Source organism: Callithrix jacchus, chromosome 11, assembly GCF_049354715.1.
Source record: "Callithrix jacchus isolate 240 chromosome 11, calJac240_pri, whole genome shotgun sequence".
Classification (NCBI taxonomy): domain Eukaryota; kingdom Metazoa; phylum Chordata; class Mammalia; order Primates; family Cebidae; genus Callithrix; species Callithrix jacchus.
Window position 1 is genome coordinate 91,425,445 of NC_133512.1, and position 23,318 is coordinate 91,448,762.

Sequence of the window (23,318 nt, forward strand, 5' to 3'; positions counted from 1 at the left end):
ACTTAACGGTGAAAGAATGAATGTTTGCCCCCTGAGATCAGGAACAAGGCAAGAACATCTGTTCTTACCACGTCCATTTAACATTTTGGAGGGTTTTTTTTTTTTTTCTTTTTCTTTTTTGCCACTTCACAGTTCTTATATGACTGACACATTTTGGAGTTTGTTTTGTTTTAAAAACAAGTCACTGAAGTTGGAAAGGAAAAAGTAAAACTGTATTTCACAGATGATGTTTTCTGTGCAAAAATTCTGACGGAATCTGTTGTGAAAAACTATTAGATGACATTTTGGGCTGGATGTTTTTTTAAAAAAAGGCTATTAGAACCAATAAGTAAACTTTGCACAGTTGCAGGATAGAAGATCAAAATCCAATTGTATTTCTATATACTGGCAATTAATAATTGGAAATTGAATTTACAACCCAATATCACTTATATGCAGTAGCATCAAAAATATGAAATACTTAGGGATGTGTGAGACTTTAGTACTGTAAACTCGAAGACATTGTTGAGAGAAATTTGAGTACCACAATAAGTGGAGACAGATACTGTGTTCATGGATTAGAAGATGCTTGTTTTTATCAGTTTGGGCTGCTTTAACAGAATACCATAGACTGGGTGGCTTACGAAACAAATACTTTTTACAGTTCTGGAGGCTGAAAGTCCCATATCAGGGTGCCACCATAGTTAGGTTCTTGATAATGACCCTACCTCTGGTTCTTGGATGGTAGTCTCCCTGCATCCTTTATGGCTGAGAGCAGAGAGAGAGAAAGCAAGCTCTCCTCTGTCTCCTCTTATAGAGGCACCATCCCGTCATGAGGATTGCCCCCTTGTGACCTAACTGCCTCCTCTGGGCTTCCATCTCTAACGACCTTAATGCTGAGGATTAGCGTTTCAATTTATGAATTTGGGGGTGGAGACAGAAGCATTCGGTGTGTAACAGCAATATTAAGGTGTAAGTTCTCCCCAAACTGATCTATAGATTGAACACCATGCCAGTCAAGATTCCAGCACACTTTGTAGAAATTGACAAGCTGATCTAAAATTCTGATGGAAATTCTGTGGACTTAGAATAGCCCAAACAACTTTGAAAGGTAACTTAGAGCATTGATGATCTGACTTAAAGACTTTTTTTTAAAGCTATAGTAAATCCTAGCTTTGGGAGGCTGAGGTGGGCAGTTACTTGAGATCAGGAGTTCTGGCCAACATGGTGAAACCCCATCTCTACCAAAAATGCAAAAATTAACTGGGTGTGATTGCACCCTCCCATAATCCCAGCTATTTGGGAAGCTGAGGGAGGAGAATCACTTGAACCTGGGAGGTAGAGGTTGCAGTGAACCGAGACACACCACTGCACTCCAGCCTGTTGTCAGAGCAAGACTCTGTCTCAAAAAAAAAAAAAAAAAAAATGTGTAGTATTAGCATAAAGATAAACAGATCAAATCAGTCGAATAGAGTGTCCAGGGGTAGATCCAAACATATATTGTCAATTGATTTTTTGACAGAGGTGCCAAGGGAATTTAGCGGGAAGATAATTATGTTTTAAAGAAATGGTGTGAGAACAATTGGTTAATTATAGGCAAAAAATGAACTTCAGTCCATACCTAGCACCATTCACAGAATGTAACTCAAGGGATCATAGGCTTAAATGTAAATCCTAAAACTATAAAACTTGTAGAAGAAAACATAGGAGAAAGTCTTAGCGACATTGAACTAGGCCATAACTTCTTCAGTAGGATAAAAAAAAGCACAATCTATAAAAGAAAAAAATTGGTAAGTTGGGCTTCTAATAAATGTTGTTCTTTTAAAAATGTTGATAAGAGAATAAAGAATAAACTGGGAGAAAATCCTCACAAATCACATACCTGATAAAAGACCTGTATTCAGAGCATATAAAGAACTTGCCAAACTCAGTCATTAAAAAAAAGAAATGAAAAAATGGGCAACAGATTTTAAGAGATGCTTAACTAAAAAAGACATAAATGGATGGTAAATAAGCTCATGAACAGATGTTCACATTGTTACTAGAGAAGTGCAAATTAAAACAGCAGTAAGACATTACTCTGCACCTGCCAGAATGGTGAAAATATTATTTTTGGTGAAAATGTGGATGAACTTGATCTCTGCTGGTGAGAGATTTTAAAATACAAACACTTGGCATTTCCTTAAAATGTTAAACATGTATCTATTATATGACCTAAATATTTCCCAAAAGAAATGATCACATAATCCACACAGACTTGTACATGAGCATTTATGACTGATTTATTTTTAATAGCCTCAGATTGGGAACAACATAGATAAATTGTTTGCAGGTGAATGGATGCAATCCAATAGCGATTCAGTCTAATCTCAAAATAGTTGTGCTAGATAACGGAAGCCAGATAAAAACAAGTGCATGTATCACACAATCCATTTGTATAATGTTCTAGAAAATCCATCTTTTCTAAAGTGTAGAGTCAGTGGCTGACCAGGTATCCGGGCAGGTGGGGAGTGGTAGGAGGCAGGGATTAGAAAAGGATATGAGAAAATTTGGGGGAGATAGATGTGTTTATGTTCATTAGCTTAATTGTGGTGATGGTGTCATTGGTGCGTTCTCATGACAAAACTTACCGGATGGTATACTCTGTGTAGTTTATTTTATGTAGCTCAATAAGGCTGTTAAAATTAATATTTCTTATTTTTGTATATGTTATGATTTTGCTCATTTTATACTGACAATTGAGAATTAATTCTAAGACTACTTTAGTTCAGCCTGTGACCCTTTTTCCTGAGAGTCTTTTCCTGTTAACATTTAGCTATACGGGTTGTAATGTTTGTTTGTGGAACCCATTTTTATTGATTCCTCAGCACTTTAGCAGACATTGGGAAATCAGAAATGAAGAGAAATATATTCATGCCTCATGGACCTTTGATCTAGAGTTTATAATGATACATTTGCAAGCATCTCTACAGAACATAAGAAGTTTAGGGGCCAGGCACGGTGGTTCACGCCTGTAATCCCAGCACTTTGGGAGGCTGAGGCGGGTGGATCACCTGAGGTCAGGAGTTCAAGACCAACCTGGCCAACATGGTGAAACCCATCTCCACGAAAAATACAAAAATTAGCCTGGCACAGTGGTGCGTGCCTATAATCCCAGGTACTCAGGAGACTGAGGCAGGAGAATCGCTTGAACCTGGGAGGCAGAGGTTGCGGTGAGCTGAGATCGTACCATTTGCACTGCTGCCTGGGTGACAGAGTGAGACTTCATCTCAAAAGAAAAAAAAATAGTTGTTTAGGAAATGGGGGAATTTATATTGCCTAAAAACATTATAGCATATTAGAAGGAATGGCTTAAATTTTATGACCTACCTTGTCATAAAATATTAAGGTGGCACCTGGCTGAGTGCAGTGGCTCACACCTGTAATCCCAGCACTTTGGGAGGCCGAGGTGAGTGGATTGCTTGAGCCCAGGAGTTCGAGACCAGACCGGGCAACATGGCAAAACCTCATCTCTACAAAGAATACAAAAATCAGCCCGGCATGGTGGCATGCACCTATAGTTTCAGCTACTTGGTAGGCTAACGCAGGAGAATCACCTGAGCCTAGGCAGTCAAGGCTGCAGTGAGCCATGATTGCACCACTGCACTGCAGCCTGGGCCACAGAGTGAGACCCAGTCTCAGAGAAAAAGGCAGCACCTTAATGCATCCAGAACAATGCCTGCTGTGTTACATACCTAATAATTGCAGGGATATCTTGGAGATACTGCAGGTTGGTTCCCATCTACTGCAGTGAAGCGAATGTGGCAATAAAGTGAGTCACAAAAGTTTTGGTTTCCCAGTGCATATAAAAATTATACTTCCACTGTAAAGTAGTCTGTTAAGTGCACAACGGCAATATGTGCACATGCCTTTATCGCTAGAAATGGTAACAATTATCTCGGCCTTCTGCAAGTTGTAATCCTTTTGCTGGTGAAGGTCTTGCATTGATTTTGCCAAAGATTGGGGTGACTGGCAATTTCTTAAAATAAGACAACAATGTACTTTGCCATATTGATTGACTTTTCCTGTCACAAAAGACTTCGCTGTAATACGTGATGCTGTTTGACGGCATTTTACTCACAGAAGTTCTTTCGAAACTGGTGTCAGCTAAGTTTATGGTATTCTAAATCCTTTACTGTCATTTCCGCAGTGTTCACAGCATCTCCAGCAGGGTAGATTCCACCTCAAGAAACCACTTGCTTTTCTCATCCCTAAGAAGAAGCTCCTCATGCATTCAAGTTTTATCATTAGATGGCAGTAATTCAGTCACCTCTTCAGGATCCATGTCTGATTCCAGTCCTCTTGCTGTTTTTAGCACATGTGCAGAGGCATCCTCCACTGCTCTCAAACCCATCCCTGCTTCCAAACTCCTGGGGAGGTTGATATTTTGACCTCCCATGAATCACAAATATTCTATATATATATACATATTCTATATATATATATCTATATGTATATATCTATATATATATGTATATATAGATATATACATATATATATATGTATATATAGATATATACATATATATATCTTTTAAATTCCATTTTAGAGTGTGTGTATATATATATATATATTTAATTGCATTTTAGGTTCTTGGGTACATGTGAAGAACATGCAAGATTGTTCCATAGGTACATACATGGCAAGCTGGTTTGCTGCCTCTATCCCCATCACCTGTATCTGGCATTTCTCCCCATATTATCCCTCCGCAACTCCCTACCCTCCACTGTCCCTCTCGTAGTACCCCTCCCCACAGACCCCAGTGTGTGATGCTTCCCTCCCTGTGTCCATGTGTTCTCATTGTTCAACACCCGACTGTGAGTGATAACGTGGTGTTTGATTTTCTGTTCTTGTGTCAGTTTGCTGAGAATGATGGTTTTCAGGTTCATCCATGTCCCTACAAAGGACACAAACTTACCGTTTTTGATGGCTGCATAGTATTCCATGGTGTATATGTGCCACATTTTCCCTGTCCAGTCTATCATCGATGGGCATTTGGGTTGGTTCCAAGTCTTTGCTATTGTAAACAGTGCTGCAGTGAACATACCTGTGCATGTGTCCTTATAATAGAACAATTTCTAATTCTTTGGATATATACCCAGTAATGGGATTGCTGGGTCCTTGAGAAATTGCCACACTGTGAGTCAGCCTGTTGACTGAAGGTTTGAAGTCAGACGTTGACTTCTCTCTGGCTAGCAAGTCCTAGATGATATCTTCTTCCAGTGTAAGGCTGTTTTTTGTTTACTTTGAAAATCTGTTGTTTAGTGCAGCCACTGTCATTGATGGTCTCAGCAGATCTTCTGGAGAGCGTGCTGCAGCTTCTCCAACCACACTTGCTGCTTCACCTGGCACTGTTACGTTATGGAGACAGCTTCTTCCTCTCAGCCTCATGAACCAACCTCTGGTAGCTTCAGACTTGATTTGGAGCTTCCTCACTTCCCTCAGCCTTCATAGATTTGAAGAGTTACATCCTTGCTCAGGCTGTGGCTCTAGGGAATGTTGTGGCTGGTTTGATCTGTCCAGAGCCCGAAACCTTTCTGCGTATCAGCAATAAGGCTGTTCTGCTTTCTTATCATTTGTGTGTTCACTGGAGTAGCACTTGAATTTCCTTTAAGAACTTTTCCTTTGCATTCACAGCTTGGCTAACTGGCACGAGAGGCCTGGCTTTCAGCCTATCTTGTTTTTGACATGCCTCCTCACTAAGCTTCTAGCTTTTGATTGAAAGAGAGATATGGGTGGCTCTTCCTTTCATTTGAACACTTAAGGGACATTGTAGGGTTATTACATGATCTAGTTGCAATATTGTTGTGTCTCAGGGAATGGGGAGGCCCTAAGAGTGGAGGAGAGATGGGGGAATGGCTCGTCGGAGTAGTCAACACACATTTACTGATTACGTTCGGCATCTGTTATGGGCACAATTTGATGTGTCCCAAAACATGAAAATAGTAATTAATAATCAAAGATCACTGATCACAGATCATAACAGATGTAATAATAGTGAAAAAGTTTGAAGTATTGTGAAAATTACCAAAATATGACTTGGAGAAATGAAGTGAGCACGTGATAATGGGAAAATGGCACCCATAGACTTCACCACAGGGTTGCCACAAACCTTCACGCAGTATCTGCAAAGCGCAGTAAAGCAGCATGCAGTCCTCTTTAACTAGACCCCAGGTAACTAACTACACAGTTATCTACTATAGGTATACCTGCAGCAGGTAACTTTTAAAAATGTTTTTTTAAAAAGGACTGTGAAATACATAGTTGGATTAAAACTGTCTTGTGTAAAATGAGTATAATTCTTGACACACTGACCTTTATCTTTTATAACACAAATGGTGAAACTGACATTTCTTTCTTTCACCATGCCTGAACTAAGCAGCGGAGTAACAATCATGGTTCTCTAGCCTACTAAATAACAGTAATTATGTAATGTACATATCACTAGTTATTGTTATACCTCACATGTCTGCAAGTAACTTGGAAACTGTAAAGAAGAGAAAATGCTCTTGGGCGGGCAAAAGAGAAGCCAAAGACCATGCACTTTAGGTGATGAATTGGACCTGGAAGGTACATCTTTGATCCATTTACTCTTTAGATATAATTTTTAAAAGTTGCGAATACAATATCTTTACCCATAGCCGGTTGGGGGAGGGAGGAGATTGTGGCTGGACACACACTCATTTCTAGGAACAGAAACCAGGAGCTGATATACCTGGTAGAAAGGAAGATGAAGGGGAAAAGTAGCACGTGAGCCTGGAGTCTCAGGAAGGGTGGTAGTTAGCGTGGGAGCTGACAGCTCTGTTGCCAGTAGCCTCTGGTGCTGTGACTGCTAGTCAAAGCAAACATTCATTAGGTGCTTCCTTCATGACGGGCATTGTGCCAGCTGTTGGAGGTGCATTATTTAATACTTGACAACGTCTATAGAGCCATCATTAGCCGCATTTTATAGTTGAAAGTTGTCACGTGGAAGTACAGACAGGATGTGAACCCAGGGCTGCCTGGGACTCAGTTGTATGCATGCGGCCATCATTCCATGTGCCCTTCTGGTTATTAGCACAATAAAATAATTGACTCTAATTATATTCTTTTTGAATAAAGAAAACAGAATATTTGGCTTTTTTTAAGGCTGTAAAGTATAAAAGTGTTTAAATTTTTTAAAATTAAAAAAATTTTAAATAGTTCAAATTGCAGTTTTTCTACTGAAAGATGTTAAGGTATTATTTTCTGAAATTTTTAACTTTCTACAAAGATGAATGTATGTTGTAAATTTGTTATATCTGTATAGATTTTTGAATAGAAAGTTGTGAGTTGGTTTTATTATATCACCTTGTCTACTAAAGGAAGTGAATCTCCCCAGCTGACCCATATTACGTGCTAAATTAATTGTTTGTTTACACTCCATGCTATTCTGAAGGGCATTAGGACAGGTACAAACATTTATGTTTATTCATAACTGCAGTTGCTGGGGACACTCTGCTCCCTGTACTCACTGCCAGCTCAGAGTTAGTCTCTGCGTGCATGTCTGTAGCAGGAGCAGCAGTCAGAGCAGAGGTGTTGTGTGTGTTCAGCACTGGGCCTCCACTGCTTTTAGCACTGTTTGGAAATAAAGCTGTCGACAAAGCATCAGTTGCCTACTTTCAAAAACAGCAAATTATAATTGCATACAGTTCATTGATTTCATCCTTGGCATAATTTTTATCTTTGACTCTTAATTTTATAAACTTTTGTAATGACTATCCTCATCATCATTTTGAAACTCAATTTAAGTTTAAGTTTTTTTTTTTTTTTTTTTGAGACGGAGTTTCGCTCTTGTTACCCAGGCTGGAGTGCAATGGCGCAATCTCGGCTCACTGCAACCTCTGCCCCCTGGGTTCGGGCAATTCTCCTGCCTCAGCCTCCTGAGTAGCTGGGATTACAGGCACGCGCCACCGTGCCCAGCTAATTTTTTGTAATTTTTAGTAGAGACAGGGTTTCACCATGTTGACCAGGATGGTCTCGATCTGTTGACCTCGTGTTCCACCCGCCTCAGCCTCCCAAAGTGCTGGGATTACAGGCTTGAGCCACCGCGCCCGGCCAAGTTTAAGTTTTTTACCTGTAAAAAATGTGATATGATATGTTGGGCCAAATACCCTCCCAATGACATACCTAACAGGGCTCTGTTTTTACTAAATCTGTTCTTGTTATTTTAGTTGCCATTTTGTGCCAAAGGAAGAAAAGGTCACTTTGAGATTTCCAGCTCTGTCACTATTTCTTTCCCACTTGGAATTGTTTACCAAAGTTTCTGTGATGTAGTGATTTTTTTAAATCCCAAGAACTAAGAGCCAGCTCTGCCACTTGCAGGCTATACAGCTTTAGCAAGTTGCCTGGCCAGCTCATGCTTCTGTCATATTGGGGCAGTAATGTTACCTGCCTCGTGGGATTGCTGGGCGAGTAAATGAGTTTGGATAATATCTGTAAATCACTTAGAATAGTGCTTGGCACATAAGGGCTCAATAAATGCTAATTATTATTTTTAGAGTTTTTACGAGGCTTAAATTAAATGGGATTATGCATGTAAAATGCTCAGTAGAGTATCTGGCATTTATTAAGGGCTCAATAAACGCTGGTGACTCTAATTTAAATATTCCGGTGCCTATATGTCTAAAGAGCTGTTTCTTTGGATCCCTGCAGACGTCATATGTTTAGTGAATTTATTTTAGGGCTCGGGAAAAAACATTAGTTTCTATACTGACTTTTCCCAATAGGTATAAGTTACAAGGTTAAAAAAAATTAAATAAATATGTACTATAATTCTTTTATGATTTCTGAGTTTATCTAATATGTTACTTATGTTTATTTTTACTTCTTAAAAGTATGGATCTTGATTAAGATTACAGTTTCAATATCTAACCTGCTTTTCTTCTTATCCCTTTTATAGGTTTGTGGAATCTTGCTTCCCTTTTTTCCAACCTTTGTTTATTTGTATTGATGCCCTTTGCCTTTTTCTTTCTGGAATCAGAAGGCTTTGCTGGCCTGAAAAAAGTAAGTGAATCTAGTATTGGAATCAGATTTGTTAAGTGAGGAATTCAGTATCATTCACATTGAACTAGAAAAAGCAGACTTAAATTATTTAAATGGAATATAAAAAAATTAAATGAATAATAAGTAATATTAACATTGTTCACAGTAACTTGAATAAGTCTACATATTGAATTATTTTGCGTGCCCATGACAGAGAGACATCTTGTAGACCTGTGAGTGCTTTTACAATATGTGTACATTTAGTGTAATGGATAAACTTGATATAATAGCTTTTTTTCTTTTCTTAGGGTATCTTACTTAGTTTGAAGTGACAGTTAAAGTGTCATTTCCATGGGCTCCCCTTTCTGTTGTCTACCTGTTATTCCATGTGTTAATAGTCTGCAGCTGAAAACTGACAGCTGATTTCACATTTAGTAAATGTACCAGGGTCAGAATGAATGACTCTGGTGGTCAAACCTGACCTTAAGAAAACTGGCTTTTATATGTTGGAATTTTAAAAATCTTGAGACTGGCAATTAAAATTTAGTCAGTGGACGGTGCAGTGGCTCATACCTGTAATCCCACCACTTTGGGAGGCTGAGGCAGGAGGCTTGCTTGAGGCTAGTACTTCGAGACCAGTCTGGGCAACATAGTGAGACCCTGCCTGTACTAGAAATAAAAAAGTTAACTGGGCATGGTGATGGGCACTTGTCATTCTAGCTGCTCTCGGGGCTGAGGTGGGAGGATTGCTTGAGTCTGCAGGTTGAAGTTGTGGTGTGAGCTGTGATGGCGTCACTGCACTCCAGCCTGGATGACAGAGCATGACCCTGTCTCAGAAGTAAATGAAAACCAAGAATGAACAGCAAGAAGAAAGGAGGTCATTGAAGACTTTTGAGAAGGCAATTTCTGTGGAATTTTAGAACCATAACTTTTGATGGATATTCATTCATTCATTCAATAGAGAATGCATTTTGTTGAGAATTCAGAGTTTTACTAAGCAATTCCTTAAGTAGCAGTTATTATGCTACTTATAGGAGCTTGCTGGGGACACAGATGGAAAGATGGAGCTCCTGTCTTCAAGGGTCAGACAGTGGGAGAAGTGATAGAGGTAAAGAAATAAGATGCAGATTGAAGCCCTTTTATATAATGAAGTCCTGTGGGAAACCCTAAAAGGAATGGATATCTTGATGTGCTTGGGGAATTGAGCTGGCTTCGCAGGGGAAGTGAGCCTGGACTTGGGCTGGGACTTGAAGGATGAGCAGGGGTTTGCTAGATTGTGGCATTCCAGGCCTGAGCAGAGGCCCGGAGCTCTGATAGAATTGCGGGAATGGCCATACTTAGCTACTGGAGAATGGGGAGAGATGAGGGTGCACAAGTGGCTGGTCAGGGTCAAATTCTGGAGGCCTAGAGTCCTCTGGCTGGTAATTTGAATTTTACATTGTAGGCAACAGAGAAGCTGGGATAGGATGTTTGAAAATAATGTTTTCATCTACTGTTTGAGTATATTTAGAGATAAATACGCATTTTAGACTTTGTGCAGGTCACAAAGGAAAGGAGTACAAAGGATTGCACACTCCACACAGTGCACAGCCCTGTTCTGTAGACCCCAGTGCCGAGTCAGCTCTGCCCGGATTCTATGGCATTGCCTGGTGACGTTCGCTTCAAGTATGCAAAGTTCTTCCCTCTTCCTGACACCACCTCTTGTGTAATAGTGCCACATGCAGAAAACAACTGATAAAGCTTGGTGGGAAATATACTTTCATATTTGTCATTATAAGCAGTATCTACCTAATTTATACTTTCCATAAAAATCTAGTGGAATAGATTATTATTTAAAATAACAGGGTGTAATATGGACAAACACTTTGCCTCCCAAGTTACTTTCTTTCATTCGTGTGAATTGACCAACTAGGAAAGGGACTTAGCTAAATCTGTTTGAAGAATTAGCAACAATCTCCAGAATTTAAAAAAAAAAAAACCTGACAGAAAGTCCCAGTGACATGTCACTTTTCTCCTGTTCCCTCTTATAGACTTCAGGTGAAAGGGAGAATCAGCTCAGGAGGGATCCTAGAAGGTAAATCAAGATATTTTACACCTGCGATTGCACAGCACTTATTTCCTCTATTTAAAAAAATTTTTTAGTCATTTTATACATGATTAAAATCATATACTTTTCTTAGCACATCTTTGACTGTTTTGGTCCCCTGAAAATCCCTCAAGGGTCACTAGGTGTTTGGTGACCTCAAATGGGACTGAGATGTTGAATAATTGTAGGATACAGGCAACTATGAATCCAATTAATTCCCAAACACAGCAGAAGACTTAAAAAGAGAGGAATAAGGTGGAGCCCAGGAAGACTGCCATTTGTTTGACTTGTGAAGTTGTGATAGGTGCTGTAGAAAACCAAATTAAAGAATTCGGTTGTTAATGCCATTAAGGGAAGGAGGGAGATGGGATTACAGCTTGGAGGTAGAGGAGGAAGAAGAATTTTAAAGTTGGAGAGTCTGACTACACTGATATGCTGAGGAAAAGAGGTCAGTGGAAAATAGTGAAGCTACAGCTGAGAAAACATTTGGCATCAGCCTGGGCAAGTAAGTAACTTCATCTAAACCTCAGGGTTTCTTTCTGTAAAATGGGTGTCACAATAATTTTTACTTTATTGTATTATTTTGGTGATTAAATGAGATGTGATTATTCATGTAATGCAGGACTTCACTTAGTAAATGTTAGCTATTATTAAATTACCTTTATCCTCCAGATAGTCTTCAAATGCATTTGACTAGTAAGTATTCTATAAAATTTCAGTAATCACTAATCACTAGTAAGTATTCTAGAATACTTCTTCTCACTAAGTAGTCTATAAAATAGGGGACTCAAAGCAAGCAACTGAATATAGTATAGTCATCGTTTAATTATTCACAAGTTATTATCTCAGGCAGTTTTAAAATTCCAAAATGTGTTTCTCATTTTGAAATGGCATGTACTGAAGCAGAATAAATCAGCTTGAGCATTAAACCCAGCGTAGTTTGAAGCAAACTTTTTTGAAAATAAGGTGTGTTCCAGACCCTAGTAGAAAGGTTTAGAAAGTTTTAAAATTAAGCTAATAAAGGCAGGCTATTAAAAAATACTCCTATTTTTCAGTTTTAAAGTCAGTCACATATAAGTTGGAAAAGTTGTTAATATTGTGTAGTTATGTCTAAATGTGTTAAGTATACATGGAACCTTTTAATGTTGTGTCTTTCTGTAGTCTAGAATCATTTGGTAATTACCTGTGTAAGTTTTAAATCACACTATTTAAGATACACGGTTCTTTACACAGGACTTTTAGAATTACTAACTTTGCTGTTTTATTGAAATCGTTATGATTGATCAGTCATTAAATGTTGAACGTATTTGGCTAACAAGTACATATATTTATATATATTCCTTTAAAGGTGTTTGCTCATTGGTTACATTTGACACATCTAGTTTCTGAAGTGATACTGCAGAGAGGTTAGAAACATTTCCAATTGGTAGATTCAGCACAATAATTTGAGTAATGACAAACTTGTAAAATGGTTAAGTTAAATTTCCTTTTTTTTTTTTTCTGTGGCCACCCTCCTGGTGCTGTTTTACTGTGTCTAAGTCTGGTGTATCCCTAAGTGGCATATGGCCCCACTATACTCCCATGGATTCCCCTGGGCAATCGATGTTAAAACAGCTTCTTGCATATTGTGCCGAGATGCGGAAATTGGCCACTGGCGGATGCAGAGCTTGAATTGAAAATCAAATTAAGCAGAATTCTCTACTTAGTTTTTAATTAAACCACTATGTTAATTCAAACAGGACATATTAGGCCTGGGGGGTTGACTATGTCCTTTTAAGGGCCTTAAATAGCTTTTCTTCTCTCTCCTTACGGTGGCAGTGGCGTGTGTTTTTATTTTATTAGGGCCATCTCCTTGCTATTCCCATACTTTATAATTCTTAAGTGTAAGAGGATAGAACAGCAGCTAACTTTTCTCACGGAATTCAGACTTACTGCTTGCAGTGAAATGTTTGGTAATGGAAATGACCAAATTTAGATGATTTTGCTGTCACCTGTGTGTACTGCATTGAGCTTTACGTATGTTTGTAGGTATTTGAACGTGACTTTTGCTTATAAATTAATTCTTCAACTCTGAAAAAGGTTCCATTTGGTGGTTTTTGTTTCGTTTTACAGTAGGGTTGCTTTTTCTGGGGTCTGTGGATCTTAGGACTCAGGGAACATGTTAGGGTGGAGATCACTGCTGTACTTAGCATACCTCAGATTGGCTGTGTGATTTGTCTCCCTCCTCCACTCCAGAAAAGACCTCCAGGTTATCCGGATTAATGTCAGAGATGTTTTCTGATTTTGTAATGAACTCTGGAGATATAACCTCTGGCCATTGTTTAAATGGGAGTTAGGAATATATTTGTTTCATATTATATCTTAACATCTTACTTTGAATTAAAATGTTATGAGGAAAAAAATTCAACAACATAAAGTGGGAGAAAGTATCTCCGTATGATTGTTATATAAATTTTATGACAGATTAATTCATAAACCCAAGATTTTTCTGGGAATAAATTTATGTTGTACTTCACTTTAATGCTTATCTTTGATTTGAAGTCATGGCATAAAATGTAACATAAGCAACGGCAACATCCTGAGCAATTATCCAACCATCCAGACATCCCCACATGTCCAGAACATAGCACACGGTCTGTAGGATTAAGAGGTTAACTCCTATAACTTCAAACAAAGTGCTTGATAATAAAAGCAAAAAGTAGAAAATTTGAGGTAACTTCCTTTCTTAATGAATTGGACTGACCAGGTGGAAGCGAAGAGCTGTGTGCTGGTGCTTGGAATGTCTATAAAGCCGAGCACCATGACAGCACAATAGAGGAGGAACAAAGATTCGTTTAATATGTTTCTATCCTGTGTCACAGTTTGAAATTGTCCTGGTTTATGTCCCTTTTGGCAAACTTACATAAAAGTGACCTTGTACTGTATTTTATGACCAGATGACTTTTCTCCCCCCAGTGGCTAATTTGTATCAGGCCTCCATCTTAAAGAGACACAGAGTGAGTAGGAAGTCCCGCCTCTGTCTCCACGAGCTTTCATTGCATTCTTTCATTATTTTTGCTCGTTTTTTGCCACTGATGATCCATAAATTGTTGGAAATGAGTGATTGAGGAAGTGCTGCTTAGTGTTAGTGGCACATGCGCATATTTGGCCTGGTTCTAGTGGGTGAGAGGAAATCACAGACAAAAGGGAAACCCCTGCTGGGAACCCTGCAAGGAAATTTAACTCGGGTCATGTTTTGATCTTAGTGTTTAGTACAGAAAATGAAGTCATATCTCACCACTATTGCTATGTGTTAATTTGATTTTCCCAGCACCTTCAAGAAAGAAATCATAGAGCAGTTTATTAATAGAGATCCTCTATCAGCCTCCAATTGGGAACACTAGTTTTTACCTTAGAAATAGTTGTGGATCAGAATGATTATTTTCAAAACATTCTATTCTGATAATGCAGTTATACTTCAGCTTCCTTTTGGAATTGTTTTACCGTGAAGGTGTGGATATGCCAATGCAAAGTGAGCATTTGAAACATCACATCTGAAAGAAATAGGAAAGTATTATTTTGAGGAAAAAGTTAATTTATTTCATTTAAAAATTATTTGAGTTTATAGAAGTTTTGAATTGAAAATCATTTAGCTCAGGAAATGACTAATTTTGTCACTGTTCTTAATACAATTGCTTATACGAGGGCACTAAATCATAGCTTTAATTACAATATCTTTTATTAAATACGAGGTTTTTTTTTTAAGTCACTCAGTTTCTATATACATTGTGATGGTTTGATACTTTAATCGGACCGTTATATTATGTTCATCTTTGCCTCTCATTATCGAAAAATGAGAAATTCCTGTATTTGAAGGCTAGATTATCTCTTTATTTGCACAACATTGGCAAAAAATGTGAGCTTTGGAATTCAGAATGCCTGAACTGAAATCTCCACTCTTCTTACTGATTATGACTTAGGGCATATTTCATTGTGTCCACATTTATAAAATGGGTCTAACAGTACCTGTCTACTAGAGTTGCTGAGGGATTTAGTAGCCTCACCTGAAAGGTTTGTGAAGTACCCAAGACAGATTTGTAAGTAGCAGTTGTTATTAGGTGCTTCAATGTACCAAGTGGGTAAAAGCTGATGATGAAGCATCAGGAAGACTTGTATAGGATTACTTTTTATCTCTAACAGCAGAGTGACATAAGAAATTACGTTGGTATTGACATACTCAACTTGCATTTCCTTTTTGAAATAGGATCTGTTTGAGAAGAGTTTGTCCAAAATACAAACTGTTGTATTGAACAGGTTGCACAAAATAGGCATTATGTTTAATATATAACTACACTTCAAGCCCTTTATATGGTGATTACATTACTGACTAATGTCTCAGAATGTTTCAGAGTTCAGGCCTCTGTTAAATGAAGAAAAACTTTGGCAGGAAATAAAAACTTACCAAGTACAGATTTTAAAGTAATTTTAATGAAAGTACTTTTAATTAAACTGGCCCTAATACTTCCAATACTCATGAAACAGTTTTATAGAAATAGTCACTGTTAATTAGAGTATCTTTCTAAAGGTTTTTTTGGGGGGAATGGAATAAACTTTATTTGAAAGTAAAATTCAATGTCAGATTTAGTGCTACTAGACAGCTTCTGAAGTCATTAGGATACCACAGGCCTGCAGGACAAGAGCTAGAGGTTGAATTGTTAAAATCTTAGATTTATTTGGCACTTAAGCTCATATTTACTCATCTATAAAATCATTTATTCAGCAGGTCACAATGTTAATCTTTGATCTATGAAATGGTTGCCAATATATAGCTGAACCTTGGTGTATTAACTTACAGTCCATTTATTTGTCATTTAGTATACCAGAAATAGAAGTTGTGTATTTACACACATCAAAGGCAGTAAGATTGTTTGACATTAGGTAATATTTTAGCCTGTGATAAATCTCCTTTTCTTTAAAATTTAAGTCACTAACATGATACGACTTAAAGATTTATTGGTTTGCACATTTTCTGTTAAAGGAAATTCTCATCTAGAAAGACAAGGTTTTATTGTTCTGAAGTGATTAAATTCTAAAGCAACCAAAACATTAAAAAATATATATGTGAATGTATCTTCTTTTAGGTATTAAAAATAAGATCAACAGGTAAAAACTGAAAAAATAAGGACACACTAACGTAGAAAAAGTTAGGAGTCAATATATTGAAATGATCAGTTTTATAGAAAACATTTCTTCTATTTCTAGCACAGAGGAAGAAGAGATTTTAAGTTGTTTTATAATGCTAGATTTAAATATTTTTATACCTTCTTATTTTAGTTGTGATTACTTCTTATTTAATGTTTTCATTCCATATTAATAAGTATTAATTTGTAAAAGCAGTTGGTTTTTAAACAGACTTTTAAGGGCTTAAAAGATTTTCAGACTTTTTTTTAGGTATCAGAAAGACTTATTCATCTCAATGATTTTTGTATCCTTAAATACCAACAATTAACTTATATTTCTGGTGTAATTCTTAAAGAAAAGATTTAATGAAGTAGTATGTTGTGATAAGAACTTATTGCATTAGATGACTTAAAAATACTTTGATTCAGGCTGGTAGTTCACACCTGTAATGCCAGCACTTTGGGAGGCCAAGGCGGGCTGATCATGAGATCAGCAGTTCCAGACCAGCCTGGCCAATATAATGAAATCCTGTCTCTACTAAAAATACAAAAATTAGCCAGGCATGGTGGCGCTCGCCTGTAGTCCAGCTACTCAGGTGGCTGAGGCAGAAGAATCACTTGAACCCAGGAAGTGGAGGTTGCAGTGAGCCAGGACCATTTCACTACACTCTAGCCTGGGCTACAGAGGAAGACACCGAATCAAAAACAAACAAACAAAACGGATTCGGTATTCAGAATAAGATTTTTCTTTTCTTTTTGCCATTGCTCAAGTTCAGGCTTCATAATTTTTTGGATTATTTAAATTCCTGATTGACTTTTTTCAGTTTTTCTGCTTCTGGTCTTACTTCTGTAACTTCTATCTCTCCTTCTAGCACTGTTTTCTTAAAAATACAGTTGTTTATGTGACTTACCTCGACAAAATCTTTGATGGCTTCTAACTGCCCACAAAATAGTCTAAAATCTACAGCATTACAGATAAACCCTTTGAAAACGTGTCTCACATATGTTTTGTTTTATTTGTGGAGACAGAGCCTTGCTGTGTCACCCAGGCTGGAGTGCCAGTGGTGCAATCTAGGCTCACTGCAGCCTCTGCCTCCCAGGTTGAAGCAGTTATCCTGCCTCCACCTCCTGAATAGCTAGGATTACAGGCACACACCACCACACCCAGCTATTTTTTAATATTTTTAGTAGAGGGGGGATTTTGCCGTTTGGCCTGGGTGGTCTCAAACTCCTGACCTTGGGTGATCCACCCACCTTGGTCTTTCAAAGTGCTGGGATTACAGGTGTGAGCCACAATGTCCAGCCATATGTATCTTTTAAACCTCACTTTCCCTAGGTTCCCCTTCCTCACCTCAACCCAAAACATACCATGTTCTTTGACAGGTCTCTGCCTTCAGGCATGTTGTTCCTCTGCTGAGAAATCTTTTCTTTACTTCCTTGCCTGACAAAACCCTTAGTAAACAATTAAGTGTTAAGATCACCTCCGGGATGATCCTTACTGTCTCTCCTGTGGGCCTTCTTTTTTTTTTTGAGACAGAGTCTCACTTTGTCACCCAGGCCAGAGTGCAGTGGTGTGCTCTCACCTCACTGCAACCTCCGCCTTCTGGGTTCAAGCAATTCTCCTGTCTTAGCCTCCCAAAATGCTGGGATTACAGGTGTAAGCCATGCCCCCAGCCCAGAGGACCTTCTTTAATTGTAACCTGCTTCCTCTTCCCACAATAGTGATCACAGTTACATTGTGAGTGTTGACATATCTTTCTTTCTTATTTCCCTTGGTATTAGGTATATATAGTCATATGCCGCAAAACGTTTTGGTCGATGATGGACTGCTGCTACGGTGGTCCCATAAGATTATAATGCCATATTTTTACTGTACCCTTTCTTTGTTTATGTTACGATATGTTTAGATACACAAATACTATTGTGTTAAAATTGCCTATAGTGTTCATTATGGTAACATGCTGTACAGGTTTGTAGCCTACTACACACCTAGGCTATATGGGATATACGGGGTAGGCTATCCCGTGTAGTCTAGGTGTGTAGTAGGTTAGACCATCTAGGCTTGTGTAAGTACACCCTATGATGTTTGCACAATGACAGAATTTCCTAAGGATACATTCCTCAGAATGCATCTCCATTGTTAAGTGATGCAAGACTGTGTTTCCCATACCACAGATAGAGTGCTTCTACAAGGAAAACGAAGCACAGACGCTAAGTACTCTTTCAGGTCCCGCTGACTCGTCAGAGAGGAGGATCTGGGAATGCTTCACTACCTTCTGTGATCCTGTGTGAAGGTTATGGCTTTCTGCACTGTTACCTTTTGAGATGTGATATTTTCAGAACCTCTTTAGAACCTCAGCACAAAAGAAGACACACAGACTTTGCATTACTTTGGTGCCGCCTGGGCTGCTAGTTCAGAACCTTTACCTGACCATCCTGAGCTTCGTTTCCAGGACCAAGCCCTCCCTCCAACCCCCAGTTCTTTAGCTAGCTGTTTAGTTCTAGGATTTCATGTCTCGAGTGAGCCATGGGGCATGCTGTTTCTCATAATTCCTAATATGTTTGCCTATTTTATGGGACTGGTGGCATCAGTTAGTTCCCTTGTGTTGGAGCTCAGCCTGATTGCAGCCTTGGTGGAGCTTAGCATTTTCCCCTTCTTGCCACCCCCTTCAAGGGCTGTTTTCTCCTGTGAATAGTGCTTCATTTTCCTAGTTTTCTTTCTTCTTCACTGCTCTGTTTGTTAACTGAGGTTTAGCAGGCCTCATGGGCTGGTGTTCCTCTAGGCTATGATGTTAGCTGGTAGTTTTTGTTATATAAATTGGTGAAAAGGTATAGTTTGAGAATAGTGTTAATATTGTCAACCTAATGTCTTATATGTCAAATCCAATTCTGACATAAAATAGGAACTATAACCTTTTTTACCTGCACATAGGTATTATTAAAGACTTATGTTTGTTTAGTATATTATTGTATTATATTATTTTATAATTATTATATTGTAATAATTATATTACAATATATATAAATATATAAATATAATATATTACATTAATTTATAGTGTATTATAATATATTATGTTTGTTTAGTATATTATTGTATTAAAGTATTTTCATGTATTTCATTTGATATTTTAAATATCTAAGGTAACCAGGGCATTCTTTTGCATATATTTTGTAAATAATGTCTTGGAGTTTTGGCTTTCTCATGAAACTTCCAGTGTACGTAGTCAGCGGCAGATCTGGTAGTGGGACCCAAAGAATAATTTTTTTCTTTGTTAATGTTTATACCAAATGGTTCTCAGATATCCTAGAAATTGCAGAAGGGTTTCTGCAGTTTAATTCTATAAAGATACCTCATACTATTTCTATCTCTTATAAAAATTAATCTTATATATTTATGAGTATTATATATATTTTTTCTTTCAAACAAAATATGTTGAGAGCCTGTGAACGTGGGTTTGGTGAGTGTGCCAGGTATTAGTAGAGGTCAGGGGAGCATGCTTATGATTCCAGTGCTTAACTCAGCTGAACTGGACAAGCCATAGGTGTGGTTTTGAGCTGTTTTCCATTTTTAAAAATTCCTAGTCATATATTGCTTAACTAATGCCTATAATGGATAATAGGTTAAATATCATAAATAAAAGGTATGTTGATGTTTAAATACAAGGTAATGAAGAGCATATTACTAGTAAAAATACAGATAATAATTCTAAAGACCTGCCCAAGTTAATCTTCACTAGAATCCTGTATTTGGCTCATCAAAACTTTTTTTTTTTTTTTTTTTTTTTTTTTAAGAAAGGGGGTTTTGCTATGTTACCCAGGCTGGTCTTCAACTCCTGGCCTCAAGCAGTCTGCCCACCTTGACTTTCCAAAGTACTAGGATTATAGGCTTGAGCCACTGTACCCAGCCTTATGAAAAACTGTTGTATAGCACATCAGGATGGCCCTAAAACTTTAAAATTAATGCTGAACAGAGAAAATGGAGTAGTAGGCCAAGTGTGGGGGCTCACACCTGTAAGCCCAGCGCTTTGGGAGGCCAAGGCTGGCAGATCATGGAGGTCAGTTTGAGACTAGCCTGGCTAGCATGGTGAAACACCGTCTCTACTAACAATACAGAATTTAGCCGGGTGTGGTGGTCGGCGCCTATAATCTCAGCCACTCAGGAGGCTGAGGCAGGAGAATTGCTTGAACCTGGGAGGTAGAGGTTGTAGTGAGCCAAGATTGTGCCATTGCACTCCAGTCTGGGCAACAGAGCGAGACTTCATCTCAAAAAAAAAAAAAGAAGAAAATAGAGTAACAATTATATCCAATTTGACTTTATTGAAAATAGACAGCTTAGACATGGGATGTTACTTATTGAGAAATATTTGTCACTTACTAGAAAACAACTCCTTGAAATCTTTTCTTCTTTCAGTATGTAGAATTAACATGAAAACTATGAAAAATAAATCAGGTTTTTAAAAGTTCAAAGATTAGAGTTTCAAAAATGTTGTCAGTTATCATACAAAGAGAAATTTTAGTCTTTGTATTTTCTATATCAGGCTTTATTTGGGCCTGATTATATAATGTTTGCTGTCACCTCATGGTGAAGCTAGTGTTATAGTGTTATACTGTAAATAATAATAATAAAAAAAACAAAATGCACAGCAAGAGTGATAATCACAAAGGTATTACCTGACAAAAAAAAGACTCATTTCTGGAATAGATTCTGCACATACACTTATTGATGATGAAACTCATGAGCTGACATGGCCTGATCTCTTACACCACTGACTGCTGACCTTACCGAAGGAGCTGGCTTCTTTCTTTCCTGTTGTGGGTAAGAGCAGTATCTAGATGGGTAGGAATGTGTTCATCCAGTACCTGCGCATGTCCTAATGAAACTGTGCAGTGGTCAAGAAAACTAGAAAGTTAAGCTTCACTGAAAGTCTGGGGTGTGTGTGTGTATTTTATGTGAAATCTATGTTAAAAATGGTTTCCCAAGTATAAAAACATACAGAGGAAAATTAAGCTAGTCACAAAAAAAGACAGATTTGTATGATTCCACTTACATGAGGTATCTGAAGTCAAACTCGCAGAAACAAAGTAGAATGGTGGTCGTCAGAGGCTGGAGGGGAGCTGAGGAGTTGTTCAGTGGATCTAGAGTTTCAGTTTTGTAGGATGAAAAGTTCTAGGGATCTCTTGCACAGCAATGTGACTACAGTTAACACAACTGAACTGTACACTTAGAAATGGTTAAGGTGGTAAATATCATGCTATGTGTTTTTACCACAGTTAAAAAATTTTTATGAAATAAATGGAAAAATTTGTTATAAAAGATTTTAAAACTCTTGTTAGATAAAAGATATTTATTTAATTGGTTTTAATCTAATGGCGTATTAGTTTAAGTTCTAATCAAACTTTTTTACAAATGAAAATTTTGATGAAATGGACAAATTTCTAGAATATTATAACTTACTAAAATGGATTCAAGAAGAAATAGGAAGTCTGAATACGTCTGTAAGTGTTATTGACATTGATTCAGAACCTAAAAGTTTTCCCACAATACAAAAAAATCAAGTTCACACAGGTTCCATGGCATTTCTATCAGATTTCAAAAACCAGGTAACTTGATTTTATACCAAGTTGTCTGGAGATCTAGAGATGGACCACTCACAGTTTTATGGTATGATACTATTTAATCTCAATACTGAAAGCAGACATGTATATTATGAGAAAGGAACACTATAGTGCATTTTTAATTGTGAATGCTTTGAATCAGATAATATTAAGCTAATATGAGTCATGTACACAAAAGATCGTCATCAAAAAGGTTATTTAAGGTTGTATTAGATCATTTTTGCACTGCTATAAAGAAATACCTGAGACTGGGTAATTTATAAAGAAAAGAGGTTGAATTGGCTCACAGTTGTGCAGACTGTACAGGAAGCATAACAACCTCTGCTTCTGGAAGGCCTCAGGAAGCTTCCAGTCATGGCGGAAGGCAAATGGGGAGTAGGCACATCACATGGCGGAAGCAGGAGCAAGAGAGAGAGAGACAGGGAGGTGCCAAATACTTTTAAACAACCAGATCTTGTAAGAAGTCATTGTTGGAGGACAGCCCGAAGGGGATGGTGCTAAACCATTCTTGAGAAATCCACCTCCATGATCCAGTCACCTCTCACCAGGCCCCACCTCCAACACTAGGGATTATAATTCAATGCGAGATTTGGACAGAGACACAGATCCAGACCACATCACAGGTATGCAAGGTTGGTTTTACATTAGAAAACCTATGACTAGGATTCCTATTAGGAGAGTAAAGGAGAAAAGAAATCAAGCACCTCAAAAGAGACACACATTCAGTAAAATCAATATTCATTTATGATCAAAAAGCAAAGTAGGAACAAATGGGAGTTTTCTTAACCTGATAATGGGTATGCTTACCTGAAAAAAGCCAGGGTTCCTTCTGGTGAGTAACAAAGGCTTCTCCACAAGAACGCAAATGATGATCCATGGGAATTTTATCACTTGGCACAAGGAAGGAGAGCACTGGGACTTTTCTCCAAAGCAGTGTCTTCCTGAGGGAAGTGACAGGAGGATTTCATGGGGTGTTGGAGAGGGAAGAAGGCACATTGTCACATGGAGAGGAGGGCGCCAGTGGTGTGGATGCAGTGGGTGGTCATGCCAATGCAGAGGCTGCATGTTGTGGCCATGAAGTTATAGCTCTCCTGGGGTCCAGGCTTTAGGGTGGCAGTGAGGAAGGTTCACGCAGGTTCATCTATAAGTGGCCAGGGTCTGTCAGCTGGTTCCAGCTGACTGGAAGACCACACTCCACCCAAGGTTTGGGAAAAAGCAGGCTGCCAGGCAAGAGGCTGTAGAACAGGATGATTGCTCAAGTTGGTTAAATTTGGTTAAATTTGTGTAATCCCTGGAGACCCTCCTTGTCTGCTTATAACATCTACTATAAGCCTATGACTGATGTTATACTTAATTAAGAAATGTTAAAATTATGTACTTAAAATTGGGATGCCACTTAAAATATTTGTATATCTAATAATTAACAATGTTAT

At 38.0% G+C, this 23,318-nt stretch overlaps 1 protein-coding gene across 22 annotated transcripts in view; it reads left to right on the plus strand.

Moving 5' to 3' along the window:
* Window positions 1-23,318, plus strand: part of LMBR1 (limb development membrane protein 1) — a 242,939-nt gene that overhangs the window by 81,425 nt on the left and 138,196 nt on the right. For 19 of the 22 annotated variants that reach the window (XR_013524121.1, XR_013524115.1, XR_004728109.3 and 16 more), the window contains one exon: window positions 8,939-9,042. The exons of 2 other annotated variants lie outside the window; for them this stretch is intronic. Coding sequence is in view for 13 of the 20 variants with exons in the window: in XM_078343352.1 (XP_078199478.1) it covers window positions 8,939-9,042 (104 nt within the window). In the remaining 7 variants the exon portion in view is untranslated. Of the gene's footprint in view, window positions 1-8,938; window positions 9,043-11,051; window positions 11,096-23,318 lie in introns of all 22 variants that reach the window. One more of the 22 variants, XM_078343360.1, reaches the window with a different exon arrangement.